General features: G+C 36.0%; 1 protein-coding gene across 2 annotated transcripts in view; it reads left to right on the top strand.

Annotated features, from left to right (window-relative positions):
• The window catches only part of TMEM170B (transmembrane protein 170B), a 42,632-nt gene extending 19,843 nt beyond the window's left edge, over positions 1-22,789 (top strand). The window contains exons 2-3 of one of the 2 annotated variants that reach the window (XM_058555262.1): positions 3,553-3,723; positions 18,921-22,789. In XM_058555262.1, the coding sequence (XP_058411245.1) occupies positions 3,553-3,723; positions 18,921-19,069 (320 nt within the window). In that variant the 3' untranslated portion in view covers positions 19,070-22,789. Of the gene's footprint in view, positions 1-3,552; positions 3,724-18,808 lie in introns of both variants that reach the window. The other variant, XM_058555263.1, reaches the window with a different exon arrangement.
• The last annotated feature ends 375 nt before the right edge of the window (positions 22,790-23,164 follow it).

The following is a 23,164-nucleotide window of genomic DNA, read 5'->3' as shown; positions in this document are numbered from 1 at the left end:
AGTTTAGGTAGTTTCTCTGTGCTCAGTCTGCTTAAGGGATAATCCTGGATTGGTCATTAGAAGACTATTTGAGATTCTATTTTAGTTGTATAATTCTTTGATATTGTGAGCTTTATAAAACATTAAACTTAAAATTTACTTTTCCTGTTTATTAGATAAATTTATTGTTGAGGTCAATAGCTATACAGTCAGTAGGCAAACATTACTTATAATGTCAATCCTTCCTTCATAGTGTTAAGTATAGTAGAGAAACTTTTCACTCTTCTTGCGTTCCAAGGACGACAAAGAAAAGTGCTTTCTGGGGGTAGATCTGATAAGCTATCAGAAGTGGGCTTGGGATACAAAGCACATTATTGACTTTTCTCATTAGGAGTATGTCTTTGTTGCAGGGCTTTTCCTTGTCTCAGAGCTCCCTTCATGAAAATGTCCCCCCGTATGTTATTACTGCCTTCTGTTCTCAGTATTAGGTTCACTTTGGAAAATTCTGTCTTTCAAAATATAAATATCTTCTGAGCAAGTTAAGCCTTTTTGTCTTTAATGCATTTATTATAAATTGAAGCCATTTGTTTGGGAGTGACAGCAGGAAAGCACTATTTCCCTGAAAGCTGGAAGAGAAAAACCTCTAAAAGGCAAGCTTTGTCTGTGTTTTCTTAATCACCAGCATCTTTCTCTTATGCCATTGAGAAGCATGCATGGCACTTCAACACATGATGGAAAATATGTCAGATATCTCTTCCTTGACATGATTTCAAATTATCTGAGTCCATTCTGAGTGTCAATTCTTAAGAATTTGGCAGGGTGAAACTGATTTTTTTTTTTTTTTTTTTTTTTTTTTTGTGAGGAGATCAGCCCTGAGCTAACACCCGCCAATCCTCCTCCTTTTTTGCTGAGGAAGACGGCCCTGGGCTAACATCTGTGCCTATCTTCCTCCACTTTATATGGGACGCCGCCACAGCATGGCTTACCAAGCAGTGCGTCGGTGCGCGCCCGGGATCCGAACCAGCGAACCCCAGGCCGCCGCAGCGGAGCGCGCGCACTTAACCGCTTGCGCCACCGGGCCGGCCCCGAAACTGATTTTTTAAAAACTCTTTTTGTGTATTTCCCCACTTCCTTTTTTTTTTTTAATTAAACTTTTTATTTTAAGAGAATTGTGGATTCACATGCAGTTGTAAGAAATAATGCAGAGAGAGCCCATGTACCCCTTACCCAGTTTACCCAGTGGGAACATCTTGGAAAGCTACAGTATAATATCAAAACCAGGATATTGACATTGATACGATCTACCAAGCATATTCAGATTTTACTGGTATTACTTGTGTAGTTGTGCTTATTCCTGTGTGTGTGTGTGTGTGTTTAGTTCTATACAATTTTATCACTTGTATACGTGTCCAACACCACGGTCAAAATACAGAGCCGTTCTGTTGCCACAAAGATCTTAGTGTTACCCTTTTATAACCACACTTTCCTTCCTTTCGTAAGGGAGCTTTTTGTTTTGTTTTTAAATGCCTGGTCATTTATGGTCTTGACTTAAAATAATTATCTTTTAAATTTATATCTATACTTTTCAAACATTTTATTTAATTTTTTTTAATGTGAAAAAACACGTAACATAACATTTACCACCTTAACCATTTTTTTCAGTGTACAGTTCAGTAGTGTTAAGTGTATTCACATTATTGTGCAACTGATCTCCACATCTTTTTCCTCTTGCAAAACTGAAGCTCTGTACCCATTAAACAACTCCTCATTTCCCTCTCCTCCAACCCCCTGGCAACCACCATTCTATTTTTTGTTTCTATGAATTTGACTGCTCTGGGTACCTCATAGAAGTGGAATCATACAGTATTTGTTCTTTTGTGACTGGCTTATTTCACTTAGCATAATGTCCTCAAGGTTCATCCATGTTGTAGCATGTGTCAGAATTTCCTTCCTTTTTAAAGCTGGATAATATTCCGTTGTATGTATATACCATATTTTGTTTATTCATTCATCCGTTGATGGCCACTTGAATTGCTTCTACCTGTTGGCTATTGTGAATAATGCTGCTATGAACATGGGTGTGCAAATATCTGTCCGTGATCCTGCTTTTAATTCTTTTGGATATGTACCCAGAAGTGAAATTGCTGAGTCATGTGGTAATTCTTTTTTTAATTTTTTGAGGAGTTGCCATACTGTTTTCCATAGCAGCTGTACCATTTTACATGCCCATCAACAGTGTATATCTGTACTTTAGTGATGTTTTGATAACTAAGTTTTAATTCATCCATTTTTATTCTCTTTATGTCATGACTATTTTATTGACCTTCCTTTTACACTTGATATTGAATATTAGCACAAATATCAGATGAGATATTTTGCATTATAGAATTTTTGCATACCAAGGGTGATCCTCAAGGTGACATCTAACCATTTTGGAGTCAGCTCTTTCAGCTATAAGTAACAGAAACCTTACTTGAACTAGTTTAAATAAAAAGAGGGATTTTTATTACGAGGAAACTGGGAAGTTACATTGAATCTGAGGGTAGAAACGTGTTGGGTCTTAGAAATCACTGGAATAAGGGACTCGGTTGTCTCTTGCCTTTGATGGGTCTATTTTTCTTTCATCCTCTATTGTGGCTTTTGTCATGGGATGATGAAGTAGCTGTTCACAAATCCTGAGCCTTTCGGCTTCAGCTCCCCAAAGACTGAGGTGTTCAGTTGATCCCAATCCAGAACTCTCAGGGAAGGGAATGGTTGGCCCAGCTTGGATCAATTGCCTGCCCAGATGGGCCTCACCACAAGCGAGGTCAGGGAGCTGGAGTCACTGCAAGGACCTGGCGGTATCCACTGGAGCTGTGTGGATTGACCAGGAGGCAGCGGCAGCCAGACAGAAAGGGAATGAATGCTAGAGAGACAGAATGAAAGGTGTGCTCGTCAACTGTCTGTAAACTAAACTTCAGTGAACGGTAATTGAGGATGCATTGAAGGGAGAATAATGGAGCTTGAAAAATTCTGGGTAAGGACTATTAAAAAGACCTGAGGCAACGAATTAAAAAAATTGTAACTGATTCTTTAGTATATAAAGTTGAGAGCCAAGAGAGGAGTTGCCTGAAATTCTTAAAATCATAAAAGATAAAATCATTGACTGATTTTTGGAATGATTTGAATTAAGGGGTAGTTTTTAAAAATGTCTTAACACTGTTATTTAGTGTGGAAAATAGGAAATTATATATCAAATAACAACATATAATTTAAGAAGTTTGCAAATATATTAGGGGTTTATTAGGCAATTTGATGGATTATAGCTCTATGACAGAGACATTTAGAAAATTAGAAATTAGAGTATGGCCTTAACCTTCTGAAGTCATGAGATTATTTTCCCCATTGAGCTTTAGTGATGACGATAATCATTAAAATTTATTTAGTACTACTATGTGTTAGGTGCTATACTAGCATTTCTGTATCTGTTATCTCATTTAGCCTTCTCCTAAACCCTAGATGCTCACTATTTGTTAAACTGAATTTTCTAAGATGTTGTCGACAGGATTATTAACACTTTGCTTTTCCTTTCAGAGATGTGGTACTGGATCTTTCTCTGGGCTCTCTTCTCCTCTCTGTTTGTCCATGGTGCTGCAGGAGTGTTGATGTTTGTGATGCTGCAGAGGCATAGGCAGGGGAGAGTCATCTCTATCATTGCAGTCAGCATCGGATTTCTGGCTTCTATCACTGGAGCAATGATTACTAGTAAGTTGATTTTGTTTTGTTTAGGGATATAATTTTATATGCACTTAACGATTTTGGTAACTTTTTTCTTACTGTGAATGTAACATTCGTGTAATCTTTCATGTAGAATGTTTTTCAGCACTAATCACACTTCACCTAGAAGGTAAAGGTGAGTTCATTTATTCATTAAACAGATAGTTTTTGTACTTCTATGTGAAGACTCATCATGCAAGGTTTTGTGGGAAATAGAAAAACCTTATAAAAATTGACAAGGGACAAAGCAATTCATGGGAAAATTTATCTTATAATGGGTGTAGTTCTGCTTTTAAAGGAGCTCACTATCTAGAAAAGGAGGGAGGGAGGCACACAAATATGACAGCAATAATTATCATTGAAAAAAAGTGAAAATATAGCCCTTAGGTCCTCTATGTCATCTGCATGTGACTGCAAAATAAAATCACACTTACTTATACACAAATTATTGTGACACAAGTCTCCCCTGGCCTACTAGAAATTAGCCATTTCAGAGAGTCCTCTAGCTATTTGCAAGTTTTCTACTGTGCTGCCTCATGTGCATTTCATGCAAGTCCTCAGGTTCATTCCCTCTGGTGTTCTCCTCTTAACACTACACCTGGGTCTCACCTCCAGCCTTGGGTTCAAAGAGTTAGTTCTGGATTCTGCTCTGCTAGTTGAGCCAGAACTTAGATGCATCCTGTTGAGACTGGAGGGTGCCACAGCTGCTTCCTTAATATGATTCTCCCAGAAACTGGCTGCTTCTCTGTGCTGCTATTGATTCTGTTACTGCCAATGAATAATAGAGGCTTATATTGCTGTTCACTTTTGGCCTACTTCCATAGGTCTGGGGCAGCTCACTGTTACCACTGGATCTCTTTTGGGACTCTCCAAGAAGGACTTCTTCCCTTCTAGTTTGTTCTTAGCCCTAGAGATCAGAGGAAGTCCTTTTTGTCTGTAGTTCAAAGGCCTCCCTCCTTTTGTATTCCACAGTCACCTTTTCCCAGAGTGACTGATACACCTTACCTTTAGAGGAAAGCCCTGCTCCCACGTCTCTGGGTATGTCCTGTGGCACTAATAAGACAATCAAAGAATAGTTGTGGGAAGTAGTGGGTAGTCCATTTTTGCATCCTTTCTTCGTTTACTCTTTAGTTTTTCTGTGTTATCTTGTATTAGGTTTTTGTTGTTGCTGCATTCAACCTGTAACTTTATCTTATGGTACCTCATCTGTTTTGCCATAGATAGGGTTTAAAACAAGTACTCAAGTTTAGCTGAAGCACGGGGTACACATAGTGAAGTAGTAGGAGATTCAGCTGGAAAGACAGAATGGAGCCAGACCCTAGAGGATCTTGGGAGGTCAGCTGGAAAGTTTGGACTTTTATTCTGCAGGCCATGGAAAACAACTAGATATTTTTGAATGAGGTTGGCAAAGGGCAAAGCAGTTCGAAGGGAAAATTTGTTTTAATAGCTGAATATAGAATATATATTTGAAGAACCGAGAAAAAAATTCTGCAAGAGCAGGGGCCTTATCTGTCTTCATCATTGCTGTATCCCCAACAAAGAAACAGGACCTGAAACATAATAGATATTCAAAAAATACCGCTTGGATGGATGGATGTAGTGAGGAAGAGCAGAGGAAAAGAAGGAAGAAAGGGGAGAGGGAATAAGGGAGAAAAAAGGGGAAAGAAGAGTAATTAAGAGGCGTTAACTGTAATCTGAACTTGAGGCTGGGCTCTGAACTGCAGTAGTGGCGGTGAGTTGGAAAGAAGGAGCTGATGTAAGGACTATGGCAAAGGGAAAAAATCCAAATTAGTTACTGTTTACTGTCATGGCACACAAAGAGATGTGAAAGGACTGCCAGTGTTTTTGATGTGGGCTGCTGTTGTAATTGTGGAACCATGAAGAGAGGAGGAAGGAAACAGGAACAGCTTGTTCAGAAGTTGTAAGTAGTATGTGTGTATGTGTAGTTATTGCCGTGATTATTGTCAGACTTTAAAGAGAGCATGAGAAATGTCGTTCTGCTTCCATTTGCCTCTAGTGATGTGTATGTGTATACTACCTACTTTCAATTCAGTAAAGAGCCAGTGGTTAGAAACTGCAATGTTATATTTTAAAATCCTTAAAAATATAAGTCTGACATAATTTCAAGTGAAACTTCGTATCCAGGTTAGCAATAAAACATTTAATTTTCTTCTGGCTGGTTTTCTGACCTGCAAACACTTGAATTAAGAAAACTAGCCAATGTGAATATTTACCTATCTTTGTTTTCTTAATGCAGTTTGTGAGTGCCAGCACATTCATAGCTGAATATTCAATTCAGCAAACAATTACTGAATATCTATGTTGAATAAGATACTAACTGAATATAGATACGTATCTATTATATTTTGCTACTTCTTAAATTTTGTTTCCAGAAAGGAGTGATTTTTCATTTTAGTTAGTATTGATAATTAATACCAGGATTGGGAGAAACTAGCTTTCTATATGATATCAAGGAATGGCATTATATAGCTGTCTAATTTTAGCAAGTCTGAAGGTATAAAGTGACATCTCTATGTTAGTTTAATCTGCATTTCTCTGATTACTAATGAGTTTGAGCATCTCTTCCTATGTTTATATATTTAGATTTTTTTCCGTGCAAATTGCTTCTTTAAATTCTGTGCTTAGTTTTCTTTTGAGCTTCTTGTTTCCTTATTAAATTATAGGTGATTCTTATATATTAGAGATATTGGTCTCTTTTTGGTTTTGGACTTTGCAAATAACTTCTCAGTCTTTTGTCAGTTACCTTCATCCATGATATTATTTATTTAGCAGAAATCCTTAATTTCTATGTAATAAGCTTAAAGAGTTTTTTTGCCTTATGGTTTATAATTTAGAGTTTTATTTAAGAAGTTCTCCCTCATACCAAGGTCAAAAGAGATTCTGATATATTTTCTTCTGTTAATTTTGTAGTTTTACCTTTTATATTAAGGTCTTTAATTCATCTAGAGCAGGAGTCAGCAAACATTTTCTTAAAGGGACAGATAGTAAATATTTTAAACTTTGCAGGGCGGATGGTCTCTATCACAACTATTCAACGCTGCCGTTGGAGCATAAAAGCAGCCATGGGCGTATGTAAATGAATAGGCATGGCTTTTCCCAATAAAACTTTATTTACAAAAACGGGTGTCTGGTATTCAGGTCATAATCTGCCCCCTGGTCTAGAGTTTATCTTTGTATTTGGTATTAGGCAGGATTCTAGGTGTATTTTTTCTTCCTCTTATATAGCAAGTCAATTTTTCTCACACCATCCACTAAAAAATGCATCATTTCCTTACTGATTTGTAGTGCTACCTATTTTGTTTATGTTCTCAAGGTACACGGATCTGTCTCTGAACTCTGTTCTAATTCATTAGTCTTTTTATCTATTCTTGCAGCAAGGCCACATCTTTTTATCCCTGTGGTTTTACAGTATTTCTTAATATCTGGTAGGGCTAGCTCCCTCTTGTTTCTTTTCTTTCTCAAAGTTAACAGCTATTCATGGACCTTTATTCTTTCATATAAATTTTAGAATATGTCTACTGAGTGCCTCAAAAAGTGTGACTATGATTTTTATTGGGATTTAATTAAATGTAGAGGTTAATTTGGGAAGACTTGGCATGTTAAATTATCCCACTCAAGAACATGTAATATATCTCCATTTATCCAGATCATCTTCTATGTCTTGTTAGAGTTTAAAAATGTTTTCTCAAGAGGCATGTTATATATTTTTGGTTAATTCTTAAACTCTTATTATGTTATAGTTGTCATGCATGGTGTCTTCTTTATCACGTTGTTTAGTTTTATTGGTATAGAGAAATGATGTTAAGTTTTGTAAGTCGAGTTTATGAAATATTAACAAAGCAAAAAACTTGCTCTTTGGAAAGATAATAAGAATAATAGATTGCTAGCAAACTAATTTAAAAAAAGAGTTAAGGCAGAAAAATAAAATGTAGAACAAAATAGAAGAAATAACTATAGGCCCAATAATAAAGATAGAATAAAGAATTATAAAAATGATGGTTTTTTGAATAGCTATATATTCCTAAATATAAAATGTCAAAATTGGCATAAGAAGAAATAGAAAATATGAATAGAACAGTAAGATTTTTAAACAATTGAAATGTTAAAGACCCCCTTCTCCCAAAAGAACTTCAGGCCCAAATCGGGTCTAGGGACGACTTGTACCAAATTTTCAAGAAACGGTTAGTTCCTATTTTATCCAAATTATTGCAGAAAATGGAAAGAGTGAAAACTGTGCATGGCTTATTTACTGAGGCCAAAATAATCTTGTTGCCAAACACGATAAAGACTACACAAGAATGGAAAAGTATAGGCTCGTTTACTTTATGAATGTTATCCTGGGAATGCAAAGATAGTTCAATATCAGATATGAGTATGGCTGTATGCCAGTAAAACATTATTTATAGACACTAAAATTTGAATTTCATATAATTTTCATGTGTTATGAAATATTCTTCTTTTGATTTTTTTTTTCAACCATTTAAAAATGTAACAATCATTCTTAGCTTGCAAGTTGTACCAAAACAGATGGTGCCACATTTGACCTGTGGATTGTGGTTTGGCGACCCCAATCTAACCACACAAACTAATAGAATCAATACACTATTGAAGCTCAGTCTGCCTTTACCTTTATATTTGCTTTTTCTCAGGAAATATGGAGAGCTAATCAAATCTCTGTTCATTGGTGCACCCTCTGCAGTTACCTTATGTTGCTGTGTACTGACGTCTTCTGTCTGCTGGCGACTCTTCGCCTAGTCCCCCTTGTCCTCGTAGGTTGATATCTTTTACTCACCTTCAGATCAACTCAGCAGTATTGCTTTTTCACTTGATCTTCACTATGCCAGTCTTCTCTAGCCTCTCAATATTTTTGAGATCTTTCCTTATTTCTGATTGATTCTTCTGCCATTGTTCATAGGGGCAGTTCCAAACATGTATCATTGATTTCAAGCACCCTATTCTACTTCTGTCCTTTTCATTCTTGCATATCTTAGCCTCATATTTCACCAAGGAAATAAATCCCATAATGTTTGTACTCTTTCAACTGGCTATTTTTCAGTAAAAGACACCTTTAAGAGACCTTAAAGAGAGTGAAAACTAAAGCACAAATTGGGGAAAGATATTTTTTAACATATATAAATATAAAAAAGATTAATACAGGCATACCTCATTTTATTGCACTTCACTTTGTTGTGCTTTGAAGATATTGTGTTTTTTTTTAAAATTGAAGGTTTGGGGGCCGGCCCGGTGGCACAAGCGGTTAAGTGTTTGCACTCCGCTGCGGTGGTCTGGGGTTCGCCAGTTCGGATCCTGGGCGTGCACCAACGCACCCTTTGTAAGGCCATGCTGTGGTGGCGTCCCATATAAAGTGAAGGAAGATGGGCATGGTTGTTAGCCCAGGGCCAGTCTTCCTCAGCAAAAAGAAGAGGATGGGCAGATGTTAGCTCAGAGCCGGTCTTCCTCACAAAAAAAAAAAAAATTGAAGGTTTGCATTGAGCAAGTCTTTTGGCATCATTTTTCCAACAGCATTTGCTTACTTCATCTCTCTGTGTCACATTTTGGTGAGTCTCACAATATTTCAAACATTATCATTATTATTATATTTGTTATGATGATCTGTGATCAGTGATCTTTGATGCTACTATTGTAATTGTTTTGGGGCACTGCAAACCATGCCTGTATAAGACGGTAAACTTAATCAATAAATGTTGTGTATGTTCTGACTGCTCTGCTGACCAGCCAGTCCCCTGTCTCTCTCCCTCTCCTCAGGCCTCCCTATTCCTTGAGACACAATATTGAAATTAGGGCAATTTAATAACCCTACAATGGCCTGTAAATGTTCAAGTGAAAGGAAGAGTTGCACATCTCTCACTTTAAATTAAAAGCTTGTAATAATAAAACTTAGTGAGAAAGGCATGTGGAAAGCCAAGATAGGCCAAAAGCTAGGCCTCTTGTGCCAGACAGTTAGCCAAGTTGTAATTGCAAAGGAAAAATTCTTGAAGGAAATTAAAGTGCTACTCCAGTGAACACATGAATGGTAAGAAAGCAAAACGGCATTATTGCTGATATGGAGAAAGTTTTCGTGGTCTGGATGGAAGATCAGACCAGCCACAACATTCCCTAAGTCAAAGCCTTATCCAGAGCAAGGCCCTAACTCTCTTCAATTCTGTGAAAGCTGAGAGAGGTGAGGAAGCTGCAGAAGAAAAGTTTGAGGCTTCCAGACATTGATTTATGAGGTTTGAGGAAAGAAGCCTTCTCTATAACATAAAAGTGCAAAGTGAAGCCAGTGCCGATGCAGAAGGAGCAGCGAGTTATCCGGAAGATCTAGCTAAGGTAGTTAATGAAGGTGGCTACACTAAACAACAGATTTTCAATGAAAACAAAACAGCCTTATATTGGAAGAAGATGCCATCTAGGACTTTCACAGCTAGAGAAGTCAATGCCCGGCTTCAAAGCTTCAAAGGACAGGCTGACTCTCTTGTTAGGGGCTAATGCAGCTGGTGACTTTAAGTTGAAGCCAATGCTCACTTACCATTTTGAAAATCCTAGGGCCCTTAAGAATTATGCTAAATATACTCTGCCTGTGCTCTATAAATGGAACAACAAAGCCTGGATGACAACGCATCATCTGTTTACAATATAGTTGACTGAATATTTTAAACCCACTGTTGAGAGCTATTGCTCAGAAAAAAAGATTCCTTTCAAAATATTACTGCTCATTGACAAAGCATCTGGTCACCCAAGAGCTCTGGCGGAGATGTACCACAAGATCAATGTTGTTTTCATTCCTGCTAACACCACATCCATTCTGCAGCTCATGGATCAAGGAGTCATTTTGACTTTCAAGTCTTATTATTTAAGAAATACATTTAATAAGGCTATAGCTATGTAGCCTTATATAAGGCTATAGTGATTCCTCTGATGGATCTGGGCAAAGTAAATTGAAAACCCTCTGGAAAGGATTCGCCATTCTAGATGCCGTTAAGAACACCTTGATTCATGGGAAGAGGTCAAAATATCAGCATTAACAGGAGTTTTGAAGAAGTTGATTCCAACCCTCGTGGATGACTTTGGTTCAAGACTTCAGTGGAGAAAGTAACTGCAAATGTGGTGGAAGCAACTAGAGAACTAGAATTAGAAGTGAAGCCTGAAGATGTGACTGAATTGCTGCAATCTCGTGGTAAAACTTTAACAGATGAGGAGTTGCTTCTTATGGATGAGCAAAGAAAGTAGTTTCTTGAGATAGAATCTACTCTTGGTGAAGATGCTGTGAAGATTGTTGAAATGACAACAAAGCATTGGGAATATTACATAAACTTAGTTGATACAGCAGCAGCAGGGTTTGAGAGGATTGACTCCAATTTTGAAAGAACTTCTACTATGAGTAAAATACTATCAAATAGCATTGCATGCTACAGAGAAATTGATCATGAAAGGAAGAGTCAGCCAGTGAGGCACACTTCATTATAGTCTTATTGTAAGAAATTGCCACAGCCACCCCAACCTTCAGCAACCACCACTCTGATCAGGCAGCAGTGTTCAACATTGAGGCAAGACCTCAAGCAAAAGATTACGAGTCACTGAAGATGATGGTTAGCATTTTTTAACAATAATATGTTTTTTACTTTAATGTATATACATTGTTTTTTTAGACATAATGCTATTGCACAGTTAATAGACTACAGTATAGTGTTAACATAACTTTTATATGCACTGGGAAACCAAAAAATTCATGTGACTTGCTTTGTTGTGATAATGTGGAACCAAACTCACAATATCTCTGAGGTATCCCTGTATCCATACTATATTAAAAAGAAACCCTGTGTATCAAATAAGAAAAAGACAGTCCAATATAAAAATGGACAAAAGACTCGATAAACATTTCGTAGAAGTAGAAACCCTAAGGGCCGTTAGTATATGAGGAAAAGCTCAGTCACATTAATTCTCAGGGAAATGCATATTAATCACAGAGATAAAATTTCTCACCCCCCAGATTGACAAAAATTTTGAAAAACAGAAGATATCAACTGCTTCTGGGGATATGGAGTAAGTGGACTATAAATTGGTACAACTGCTTTGGAAAACAACTTGCCATTACCTAGTAGAGTTGAAAATGCCCATAACATAGGGCTGAGCAATTTTACTTTTACCCATGTATTGTAGAGATACTTGACTGCCTGTGTGCGCCAGGGATCATGCACAACACTGTTCACAGAAGCAGTGTTTGTCATTGTTAGGGATTGGAAGCAAATGTCATCCGCAGAATGGAAAAATAAGTTGTGGTTATTCATGCTTGGAACTCTGTACAGCAGGGAAAATGCATGAATTGTAACTACATACAGCAAGATGAATAACTTTCAGACATAATATTGAGCCAAAAATTCTAGAATACTTACAGTATCAATTTATATAAAGTTTATTTAAAAAACTAAGTAATATATATTTTTAGGAGTATAAGCAGGTGATAAAGCTGAAGAAAAGCAAAGGAATGATAGAAACCAGATTCAGTGAGGGAATGGGACGCAATTGAAGAGAGTCCGTGGGAACTTCCAAGGAAATAATAATGTTCTTTTCTTCATTTGGATGATGAGTACTTGGGAATTTGTTATTTTTATAATCTGCATATATTTTTATAAATACTCTTTTAATATTTAATAGCAGTGTTTCCAAAATCATTTAATAGACACACAAAATTTTTTTCTTTCAGATCTTTTAGATTAAGTTACACTGGAACAGTCTTTTCTGACTAGTGCTTCTGGATTGTGAAATGATACAGTGCAGTGGGAACTTTTATAAATCTACTTCTTTTGGAAGGAAGTTGTAAATTACAAATTGAATCCTAACAGACTGGGAGGAAAATGACAATTGGTTTTATTTTCTGTGTAACACTGTTAAGCGTCTCCCTTGATTGTGGAAACTCTGGAGTCCTACAGTGTTTTCTTTTTCTTTTTATTAGTTTTTCTCTCCTCATCATTATAGGCTACAGTTGAAGGTCTTGTCCTCTGTTCCTTGAAAGATTATAAAGAAAAGTGGGTTATTTAGTAGTTTTGTTTATTTGTTTTTCCTCAAACGTGGGGCCTTCCAAAGTGAAATCCATTTTATCCTCATCAGAGCAGCTAAATACTAAATAAAGAAGTCAGCTTGTTTGGGAAAGAAGATGACAGTGAAGTAGGAACGTTTTCAGTGCTCACTCTTCTGTTCCTTAAAACTCTTCTTTTATTCCCTTCTCACTTTGTCTCTTCGGGTGCTTTCCCATGGCTCCTGACCTCCAGTTAAACTCTAACCCACATGGGAGATGTCCCAAACACTGATTCCCTGGGTTCTCTACCTTGAACCAAAAGTATTTAAGCCTCTCAACCCTGAAACTTCAAAGGAACAAAAATAATAAATATACCACCTTGTCTTTTAGTCACATAGAAGACATTTGACATTTAACATGTACACAGTTTTTCTTTTTCCACAAACATTTGCTAGCTGGCTTAAAGTATATTTATTCCCTGCTATTTTAAATCAAGAGTTTAGTGAACTTTGTCATTACATAAAATATTTTTGTTTGGAGAATAGGATGGAAAGATATTCTGGCCTTTAAAATGAAATTTCTTGGAATTGTAGGAAAGTTTAGGCAAGTGTGTGTGGAAATTGTTAGATTTTTAAAGTTAATTTTAATTAACATAAGTAATATATGATTGTATATATTCCCCATGTTAAACTTAACACATTATATATATTCAATACAATCCCCATCAAAATACCAATGGCATTTTTCATCAAACTAGAACAAAGAATCCTAAAATTTGTTGTTAGTGCATCAAGTCAGTTCCGACTCCTTGCACCCTGCGTACAGCAGAGCAGAACCCCACCTGATCCTTTTGCACCATTCTGTCACCTTCTGGTGCTATATCAGACAGTGCTCTGCTGCTATTCATAGGGTTTTCATGGCTGACTTTTTGTTTTTTGATGTTTTCATGGACTTTAACATTGTGGAATTTTGGGTTGTACATTTTTGTTTGTCCATCACCATATATATGACTCCCTTCACCCCTTGTGCTCACCCCCCACCCCCACTGCCCCTGGTAACCACAGTACAGTTTTCTCTGTCCATGTGTTGGTTTATATTCCACATATGAGTGAGATCATACAGTGTTTGTCTTTCTCTTTCTGGCTTATTTCACTTAACATAATACGCTCCAGGTCATGGCTGACTTTTTCAGAAGTGGGTGGCCAAGTCTTTCTTCGTAGTCTGTCGTAGTCTGGAAGCTCTGCTGAAACCTGTCCGCCATGAGTGACCCTGCTAGTATTTGAAATACTGGTGTCATACCTTTCAGCATCACAGCAACATGCAGCTGCCACAATATAACAAGTGACAGATAGTTGATTCTCTGACGGGCAAATGAATACAGGCCACAGCGGTGAGAGAGCCGAATCCTAACCACTAGATCACCAGGGCTGGCTCCTAAAATTTGTGTGGAACCACAAAAGACCTCGAATAGCCAGAGCAGTCTTGAGAAAGAAGAACAAAACTAGCGACATCATGCTCCCTGATTACAAACTATACTACAAATCTATAGTAATCAAAACAGTATGGTACTGGCATGAAAATAGACACATAGATCAATGGAATAGAATAGAGAGTCCAGAAATAAACCTACATGTATATGGTCAATTAATATATAACAAAAGAGGCAAGAATATACAATGGAGAAAAGACAGTCTCTTCAATGAATGGTGTTGGGAAAACTGGACAGCTACATGCAAAAGAATGAAACTGGACCATTATCTTACACCATATACAAAAATAAATTCAAAATGGATTAAAAACTTGAATGTAAGACCTGGAACCATAAAACTCCTAGGAGAAAACATAGGCAGTCAGCTCTTTGATATTGGTCTCAGCAATATTTCTTTGGACCGGTTTCCTCAAGCAAGGGCAACAAAAGCAAAAATAAACAAAAGGGATTACATCAGATTAAAAAGCCTCTGAACAGTGAAGGAAACCATCAACAAAACAAAAAGGCAACTTACTGAATGGGAGAAGATATTTGTAAATCATACATTCTATAAGGGGTTAATATCCAAAAAATACAAAGAACTTACACAACTTAATATCAAAAAAACAACCAACCCAGTTAAAAAATGGACAGAAGATCTGAATAGACATTTTTCCAAAGAAGACGTAGAGATGGCCAACAGGTACATGAAAAGGTGCTCAACATCACTAATCATTAGAGAAATGCAAATCAAAACCACAATGAGATATTACCTCACACCTGTCAGAATGGCTATCAGAAAAACAAAAAATAACAACTGTTGGCAAGGATGTGGAGAAAAGGGAACCCTTGTGCACTGCTGGTGGGAATGAAAATTGGTGCAGCCACTATGGAAAACAGTATGGAGGTTCCTCAAAAAGTTAACAATAGAACCTACTATATGATCCAGCAATTCCACTTCCGGGTATTTATTCAAAGAAAATGAAAACACTAATTCAACGAGATATATCCACCCCTATGTTCACTGCAGAATTGTTTACAATGGCCAAGATATAGATGAATGGATAAAGAAGATGTGGAATATATGTACAATGGACTATTTCCTCAACCATAAAAAAGAATGAAATCTTGCCATTTGTAACAACATGGAGGGAACTAGTGGGTATTAGGCTAAATAAAATAAGTCAGATAGATAAAGGTAAATGCCATATGATTTCACTTATATGTGGAATCTAAAAACAAAACAAATGAACAGAACCAAACGGAAACAGCATCATAGATACAGGAAACTGGTGGTTACTGGGGTGGGGAGGGGTTGTGGGCACAGGTGAAATAGGCGAGAGGATTAAGGGGTACAAACTATAAAATAAATGTCATGGGGATGTAATGCACAGCATAGGGAAATAGTCAATAATATCATAATAACTTTGTATGGTGACATGGTAACTAGACTTACTGTGGTAATCATTTTGTAGTGTATATAAATACAGAATCACTATGATGTACACCTGGAACTAATAGGATATTGTACATCAATTATACTTCAATAAAAACAAGCAAAAAACATTATGAATAAGACAAAATCTCTTTTGACTAGCACTCCCAAACTAGTGCCCTTCTCAAAGGTAATCCCTATTTCTATTTGGTATGTATCCCCCAGATTTTTGTTTGTGCATTACATTCATTCATACGTACACATATACATGCTTACACACTTACACACATACATATGGATGTATATACTAGTAGAGAGTATGTATTCTTTTATGTTTTATTTTCTTTTTCTTTGTTGCGTAAATGATATGTCTTAGGTTCTTGCTTCATCAGCTCGTGTAGATCTGTATTTTTCTTTTGAAATTGTACAGGTTCCGTGTTATGGACTTGCTATAGTTTAGCCATTCCCTGCTGATGGACATTGGGTTTTTTGCTATTGCAAAAAATGCCACATTGGTTATTATATGTATTTTTGTGCATGTATATATGTGTTTGTATTCTGGATGCTAATCATCAGTTTGTTAGACATAGAGCAAATATTTTTAGTCAAGCCTTTATGGGTTTTGTTCTTTTTTTTGTGTGGTCTTAAGCAAATCTCTTTTCCTAAGATTATAGACATATTTTCTAATATTTTAATGTTTACATTTATAGATTTTTTTTTAACATTTAGTTCTTTAATCCATTTGAAATTTATTTGGGGGAATGGTGTGAAGTAGGGACCTAAATTTATTTCTTCCAAATGGCTAGCAGTTGTTCCAGCCCCACTTATTGAATGGCGAATCACTGATTGAAAATACCTGTATCTTTTACTACTATGACCACTACTAACCAAAATTTACAGTACATACTAGGACCAGACAGTATTCTAAGCACTTTCCAAGTATTATCTTTTAATATTCACACCCACTCATTTTACAGTTGAGGAATAAGTCACGGAGAGATTAAGTGATTGCTCAGTGTAACACAGCTGCTAAGTAGTGGAGCTGGGATTTTAATCCACAAGTCTAACTCCAGAACCCATGCTCTTAACCATATATAAGCATGAGATGTTTGAATTGACAGATTTGGTTGCCATTTCCCAGGCAGCCTGAGCTAATAATTGCTTAGATTTTCCACTTCTGGGATCATTTTTGCAAACTTAGCCCTGGAGAGATGGAGCCCAACTTGTGGTTTTTAAAATTGAATGTAATCATGGAAATTTAGGGTAAATGCAAATAAAAACAGAGTATTTCCTCAGATTTATTTTAATACAATTCTGATAACAAAGATGGCATAGAATCTTTAAAATTTTTTAAGAATGTCATCCATTTGAGGATATGACCAATTATACTGAGTGAATTTTATTACTTAGTAAAGTAAATGTTGGTGCCACTAGGGGTTTTATTTAATATTGAGATAGTTACCAGTTACTTTATTATTTTCTGGATTCCTCGTTCTCTTAGTCACTTAGTATAAATATGCAATGATAGAATGATTTTGTGATTTATAGCTAGACTAACCTGGAATGAAATTCCAGCTCTTGTACTTACTGTTTTTCCTTGGGCTAGTAATTGAACCTCTGTTTTTTCCTCTTTAAATTAGGTATTTATACTTAGGAGTGGTATGATATTTAAATAAGATAATATTTGTAAAATTCCTAGCAAGATACATAGTATGCAGTAAATATACTATACATTTTAATTTCCTTCTTAAAAAAATATGTGTATGAAAGCCCTTGGCTTAGGTTAATAATTTACTTTTCCCACATATATCTCTTATAGAGGAATACAGTAATTTTTATTTGGGAGATTTTAAGTGAACTACTTAAATAAGTGAGTTAATTCTTAACTAATTTTTATGAATAGATTTCTGTCTCAAATAATTGTCAATTCAGTGTTTTCAAATAATTTATTTCTGTTATTTCTTTTTGTTTGACCATTCTAGGATATGTAGACAGTTTTTTCCAAAAAAATGGTTTTAAGACCATCTCAGTCTGTGAGATGGCATACTACAATTTAAATATTTTCTCCTTTAATATTTCTGAACGTTCTTTTAAAATCAGCCACTTAGATACCACGTCATTATATATACAATTATTAATAGGATGAATTGTTGAATCAGGTAGGCTCTGAGGCTCCTTGTAACTCTGAGATGCTCTCATTCTTGTAAGTGTGCATTATCTAAAAAATTTTTCCTGGGGCCAGCCCCGTGGCCTAGTGGTGAAGTTTGGCTTGCTCTGCTTTAGGGGCCTGGGTTTGCAGGTTCAGGTCCCAGGCGCAGACCTACACCACTCATCAGCCATGCTGTGGCAGTGACCCACATATAAAACAGAGGAAGAGTGGCACAGATGTTAGCTCAGGGCTGATCTTCCTCAAGCAGAAAAAGAGGAAGATTGACAACAGATGTTAGCTCAGGGCTAATCTTCCTCAGCAAGAAAAAAAAAATTTCCTAAAACAGATGTCAAGTTCATCTTTCGTTTTTATTAGATGTCAAGACACTAGTCTCCAAATAACTTTGCAGTTGTATGCTTTATTAAAAAGCTTAATGAACTATTTTATATGGTAGGTTGTGAAATGAATTAGTCAAATATTCTGATATTTTATATGACATTTAAGAATTAATTCGTTTTACTGAAAGAAAAATGTTCCTTTAATATTAAAATTTTCTTGAATAATTTAGAAATTACATTAAATTGAGTAGTTTTCTGTATTATCATTTATAACTATCAATATATTGTGTTGTAAATTTATAAAAATGCTGACGACGTCTGACCAATGCCCACGTGAGAGATTACAATAATAAATTATTAATTTTTATGAACATATTTGGTGTCAAGTAAGCAACATGTGCTATAAATATGTATTTTGCAGTTGAATAGGAAAGTCTGTTTTTCAATTAAGTGGGTAAGTGTGGTATGGGTCACTGTAACTTTTACCAATCACATGGAAACACTTTTATTAACAATTTATGAAATAAGAATGATAGATGACTTATTCTGTTTTGATAAAATGGGAAGAGATCTTAAGTTACAGTCACGCAGTGTGTTATGAAATGAAGGAACGTGATGTTTTGTTTCTCCCTCGTTTCTCATCCAGGTGCAGCGGTGGCGGGTATTTACAGGGTGGCAGGGAAGAACATGGCCCCTTTGGAAGCGCTGGTATGGGGCGTCGGACAGACTGTACTGACATTAATCATCTCCTTTTCAAGGATCCTCGCTACACTTTGACGTTTCTGTGGGAACGTCTTACTTCACAAAAGGAAACAGATGTACAGATTCTCTGAAAATGGCGTTGTTAACAAGTGGGAATGAAGCTGTACAAGAACGTGGAAGGAGCAGGTCAAACATAAGGCGTTGAGCTGTGTGGAAAGATTGCCCTCTGGTGTTCAAGAGATTGCACTACCGCACTGCACCTTACGTGCCTCCGTCCCAGGCAAGGCGCATTACACTATGTGAAGCTACAAGAAAAAGCACCTTGTTTAGCTGCCAATCAGGTTAACATTGGTGTGGAATCATCGTTCTTAACAGTGTTAAGTTACAGGGACGTTTTGAGGAATTGATATATGTGCCAAACTTTTCTTTTTTTAACATTGATCATGTGACAACTTGCAAGTATAGATGTAGATGAGTGCTGTGAACATATTTGACATGAATTCAGGTAATGTAGAGAGATTTGTAACACTAAATCCCGTATGAGTGCTGAATACATTTAATATGAGATAAATTATTTGATTTTTAATGTTGAATGTTTCTGGGATTTAGGGCTTTAATGTGTTTAGGCATTATTGTTGTTTAATTTATGTGGAAAATAATACTTAATGGAAAACTAGCTAAACTCTTTTAAGGACTCCAAGTAGATCTATAGGGTGCATCCTTTTCAGTCCCTTAATTAACGGTCTTTTAATAGTTTCCCTTATACATCAATGTTCTGTTGATAAGAATTCAACAACTTTGTGAGTCACACGTATTGGTTGTAGTTTGTGTGTCAAAAATATAATTTGAAAATTTTACTATAAATTTTGTGAGAAGTCTGAAATGCATGTTGCATTCTTTGATCCTTCTAAAGAAAGTTCTGGCTATGTATTTCATGGAGAAAACATCTTTATAAAGAGTATCTCAGTGGGATTATATTACTTGTTACATATGTCTTGATTTTTGACAAAATGTAAACAGTCTTTCATTATGGAGTATTAACTATATTTAAAGAGTGGCCTAAATTAGGCTGTGAAAACAAAAAGCCTCGTTTGTAGATAAGTAACAAGTAAGTTCTATAGGAAGAGTAATAAACAGTCTTACTTAGGATATCTGGTAATGTAATTTCACTAAGTAAAAATGGGGGAATTTAGTAAATAATTTTAAAATTTGTCAGTTCATCTCAGCATATCAATACAGTACTGAACATATATTTGAGTGGTTCATTTCCGTTGTTCAGTTCTTGATTTATGTTTTTATTTAAGTTTACTAGAATCAGTGATGACATTTATTAGAAATGAAAAAGTCTGTAGTGTAAAACATTTTAAGAGGTTTTGGCAATATATAATTGTTTTTAAGAGTACGGGAAGTAAGGGAAACAGAACCTGGTTGAATTTGTCTTCTACTGAGATTTTTTAACACCAGGTACAATTATAAATGTGCCAATAACTCAAAGGAAGAGCCCCTGCAGAGAGTGTGAAGCTAAGGACAACTCAAAAAATAATCGGCACACTCTAGCCTCGCTGTTTTATATCCTGATTTGGTAAAAAGTAGGTTTTATTAGGTCCCATTCAAATTTAAGACCTTCGTTACCCACACCATTTTTCTCTGCCAGAAAGCAAATATATCAACAACTTAACAATGAGGAGTTGGGGGGATACTTTTACCAGTAGGAAGCCAATTTTGGGAGTTTGCTAACACTGTGGCTTGGAAATTTGTTTTAAAAAAAAAAACCAATAAGTAGCTATGCATTCTTAGAGATCTTTGAAGTAAACCTTAAAATTGATTCCTTTTATTATGTACAAGCCTGAAATTATTTTCATGAGTTCTCTATATTCCTAATGTTTTCTCAAATTAAATTTAGGCATCAGTTTTCCAAGTCAGTTTGATTTCTCCTTTTCTGTTAGACTTGAATTGTGTTCTTTCTTTACTTTGGCTATTCTATCAATAGTTTAAAGTGTTCATACTCTTTGAGAGGGATTACCAATAACATGTTGAAATTGTATCAGATCCACAAAATGATATTGATTTTAACATATTGTTATTTTATGATTTAAGGAAGTTGTCATGGTAAGGTAATATGGAGCACATGGTTCAGAATCCAAAATTAACCAAAAAATAACTTAGACCCATTATATGTATCAATGTGTGGACCAAAGAGATTTCAACTCCTGTTTTTACTCTAGAATGGAAGTATAATTGGATGGTTAATAGCTAGTTTGTAGAGTGTCCTACAATTATCTCATTATCAAGTTGCTTTACGTTACGAATTGTGTGTATGTGTATATGTGTATGTGTGTGTGTGCTTTTAAATTGTGGGGGAATTTTTGGTTTGTTTCTAGTTATTTCCATTGGGATTTTGTGCAACTGTCACTCTTCTGATGTTTTGAAATGCAGTTGAATAGTGTGAATTGATGAAATTGTCTTAATAGCTATTTCTATGCTGAGGTTTTTAAAAAGTTGATGGTTTTCCTATAGAGACAAGAAATGGTTAATGATATATATCTACAGACACAGACACATATATATCATTATATACATATATATAAAGCTGCTATATGTGAATAGTCTAATTGGAAATCTTTTGTTCAATGAACACTTTCAAGTTCTAGTGGATAATTTGATATATTTGTTCAGTTGAATGACCTTTTAAGTAGGTTTGAGGATGTTTGAGATTTTTGAATTTTGGGAAATTTGTCTTGGTTTAATAGTGCTGGAGACCCTTGTTTGTGATATGACAAGAGCCCTTATTGAGGTATTTGGGTTACAGCTTCTTAAAATGTGTGTGTGAGTCAGCAGTAGATTTTCTTCATGATAAATGCAGGAAAGAAGGAGGAAATCCTCTGCAGTTTACACTCCTTTATTTAAAAAAATGTTTAATGAAATATTGCTGACAGTGACATCAATTCCCCAAAGAAGAGACTCCTATATGCCCTAACTAATGGTTATTTAACATACTGGTTAGAAATGTCCATAGGTCAGAGTTAGTCAGGGGGCCTCATGTAAGCTGCAGATAATGCTTAAAACCTGTAAATGAAGGAGATGCAAGCAAACAGCCCCCAGAGACAAGTCTGTTAGTTGCCTAGAGTAAGGGAAGTCCTAGATGGTGGCTGTATCAGGATTTGCAGCGTAATTATCCTCCCGTAGATCTCAATGTTTACTGAGCAGTGTTAAAGTTGGTTACCCAGTGTACTGTCTTAGTATTTACAGCATATATTTCCACTGCCCAAAAAAGTGTAAGGGTTTTATTTGTGCTTTAAGTGAGAAATAAAGAAGTAAGCTGCCCTGTCTATCGTGTATTTGTGATGTAAGGAACAGGGATAATTTAAAATCAAAGAATGTCGTTGGACAAAGTCTTTAGAGAATCTCTAATTAAGATGAGGAGAGTGGGGCTGCCATTCTTATTATGCCCAAGCTGACACTTACACACCAACTAGTGCAGTTTTGGAAACATTTTTGGTGGATCTACTATATACAAAGTCCTGTACTGAGTCTTTTCTATAGTAAGGACAAGGTTGACCATGATGGGATTCCTGCCCTTGAGTCCACCAGGAGCTAGCCAGATGATTTAAATCCTAAAAAAGGTTGGGACAACATTTTGCTTGCTGATTCTAGTTGAGAGTTTAAGTCCTGGTTTTTTTCCCCCAAATTCTGATTTTCCCAATTTATCCACCCAATGGAATATCAGTAACAGATGTCATTGCTGTGACATACTGAAGAGAATACTGAAGAGAATCTAAGCCAGTGACATAGATTTGAATCCAGGCCCTGTCACTTGTCGACTTTTTGTTTATGAATGGCAAAGCAGTACATATATTTGACAGTAAATAATCAATAGATAGTCATTAGAATTTTTAATCACATTTTGCAATACAAATTGAACATATCGTTTTCTTCCATTTCCACATTTTCCCTTCATATATTTTAAGAAGGAAACTAAAAAATTTCTCTTATAATCTTATTTTCTTTACCTCCACCTCTTTATTTTTAAGATAGCAGATATTTATCTAAGAGCACTTTTGGGAGTTGGTGGAAATGGCCTGGGCAAGCAGGATTAAATTACGAGTGTGTTTACCACTAACTAAAATAGGAAAGGGTATAGGTAGCCAGCATTAACCCTTTACCTGATCCTGCTACTTGCCTTGGATTCATTCAGCCAACATTCATTGAATCTCTGCTACGTGCAACTTACTGTCCTTGTTTTAGGGATGGAAGAGTGTCTCCTCTATACGTCCACCTTTCTTCCTCCGCCCTGGGAACT

Source organism: Diceros bicornis, chromosome 14 (assembly GCF_020826845.1).
Source record: "Diceros bicornis minor isolate mBicDic1 chromosome 14, mDicBic1.mat.cur, whole genome shotgun sequence".
Lineage (NCBI taxonomy): Eukaryota > Metazoa > Chordata > Mammalia > Perissodactyla > Rhinocerotidae > Diceros > Diceros bicornis.
The sequence above is the reverse complement of the archived record's forward strand: the minus strand, read 5'-3'. Positions and strand labels throughout refer to the sequence as shown.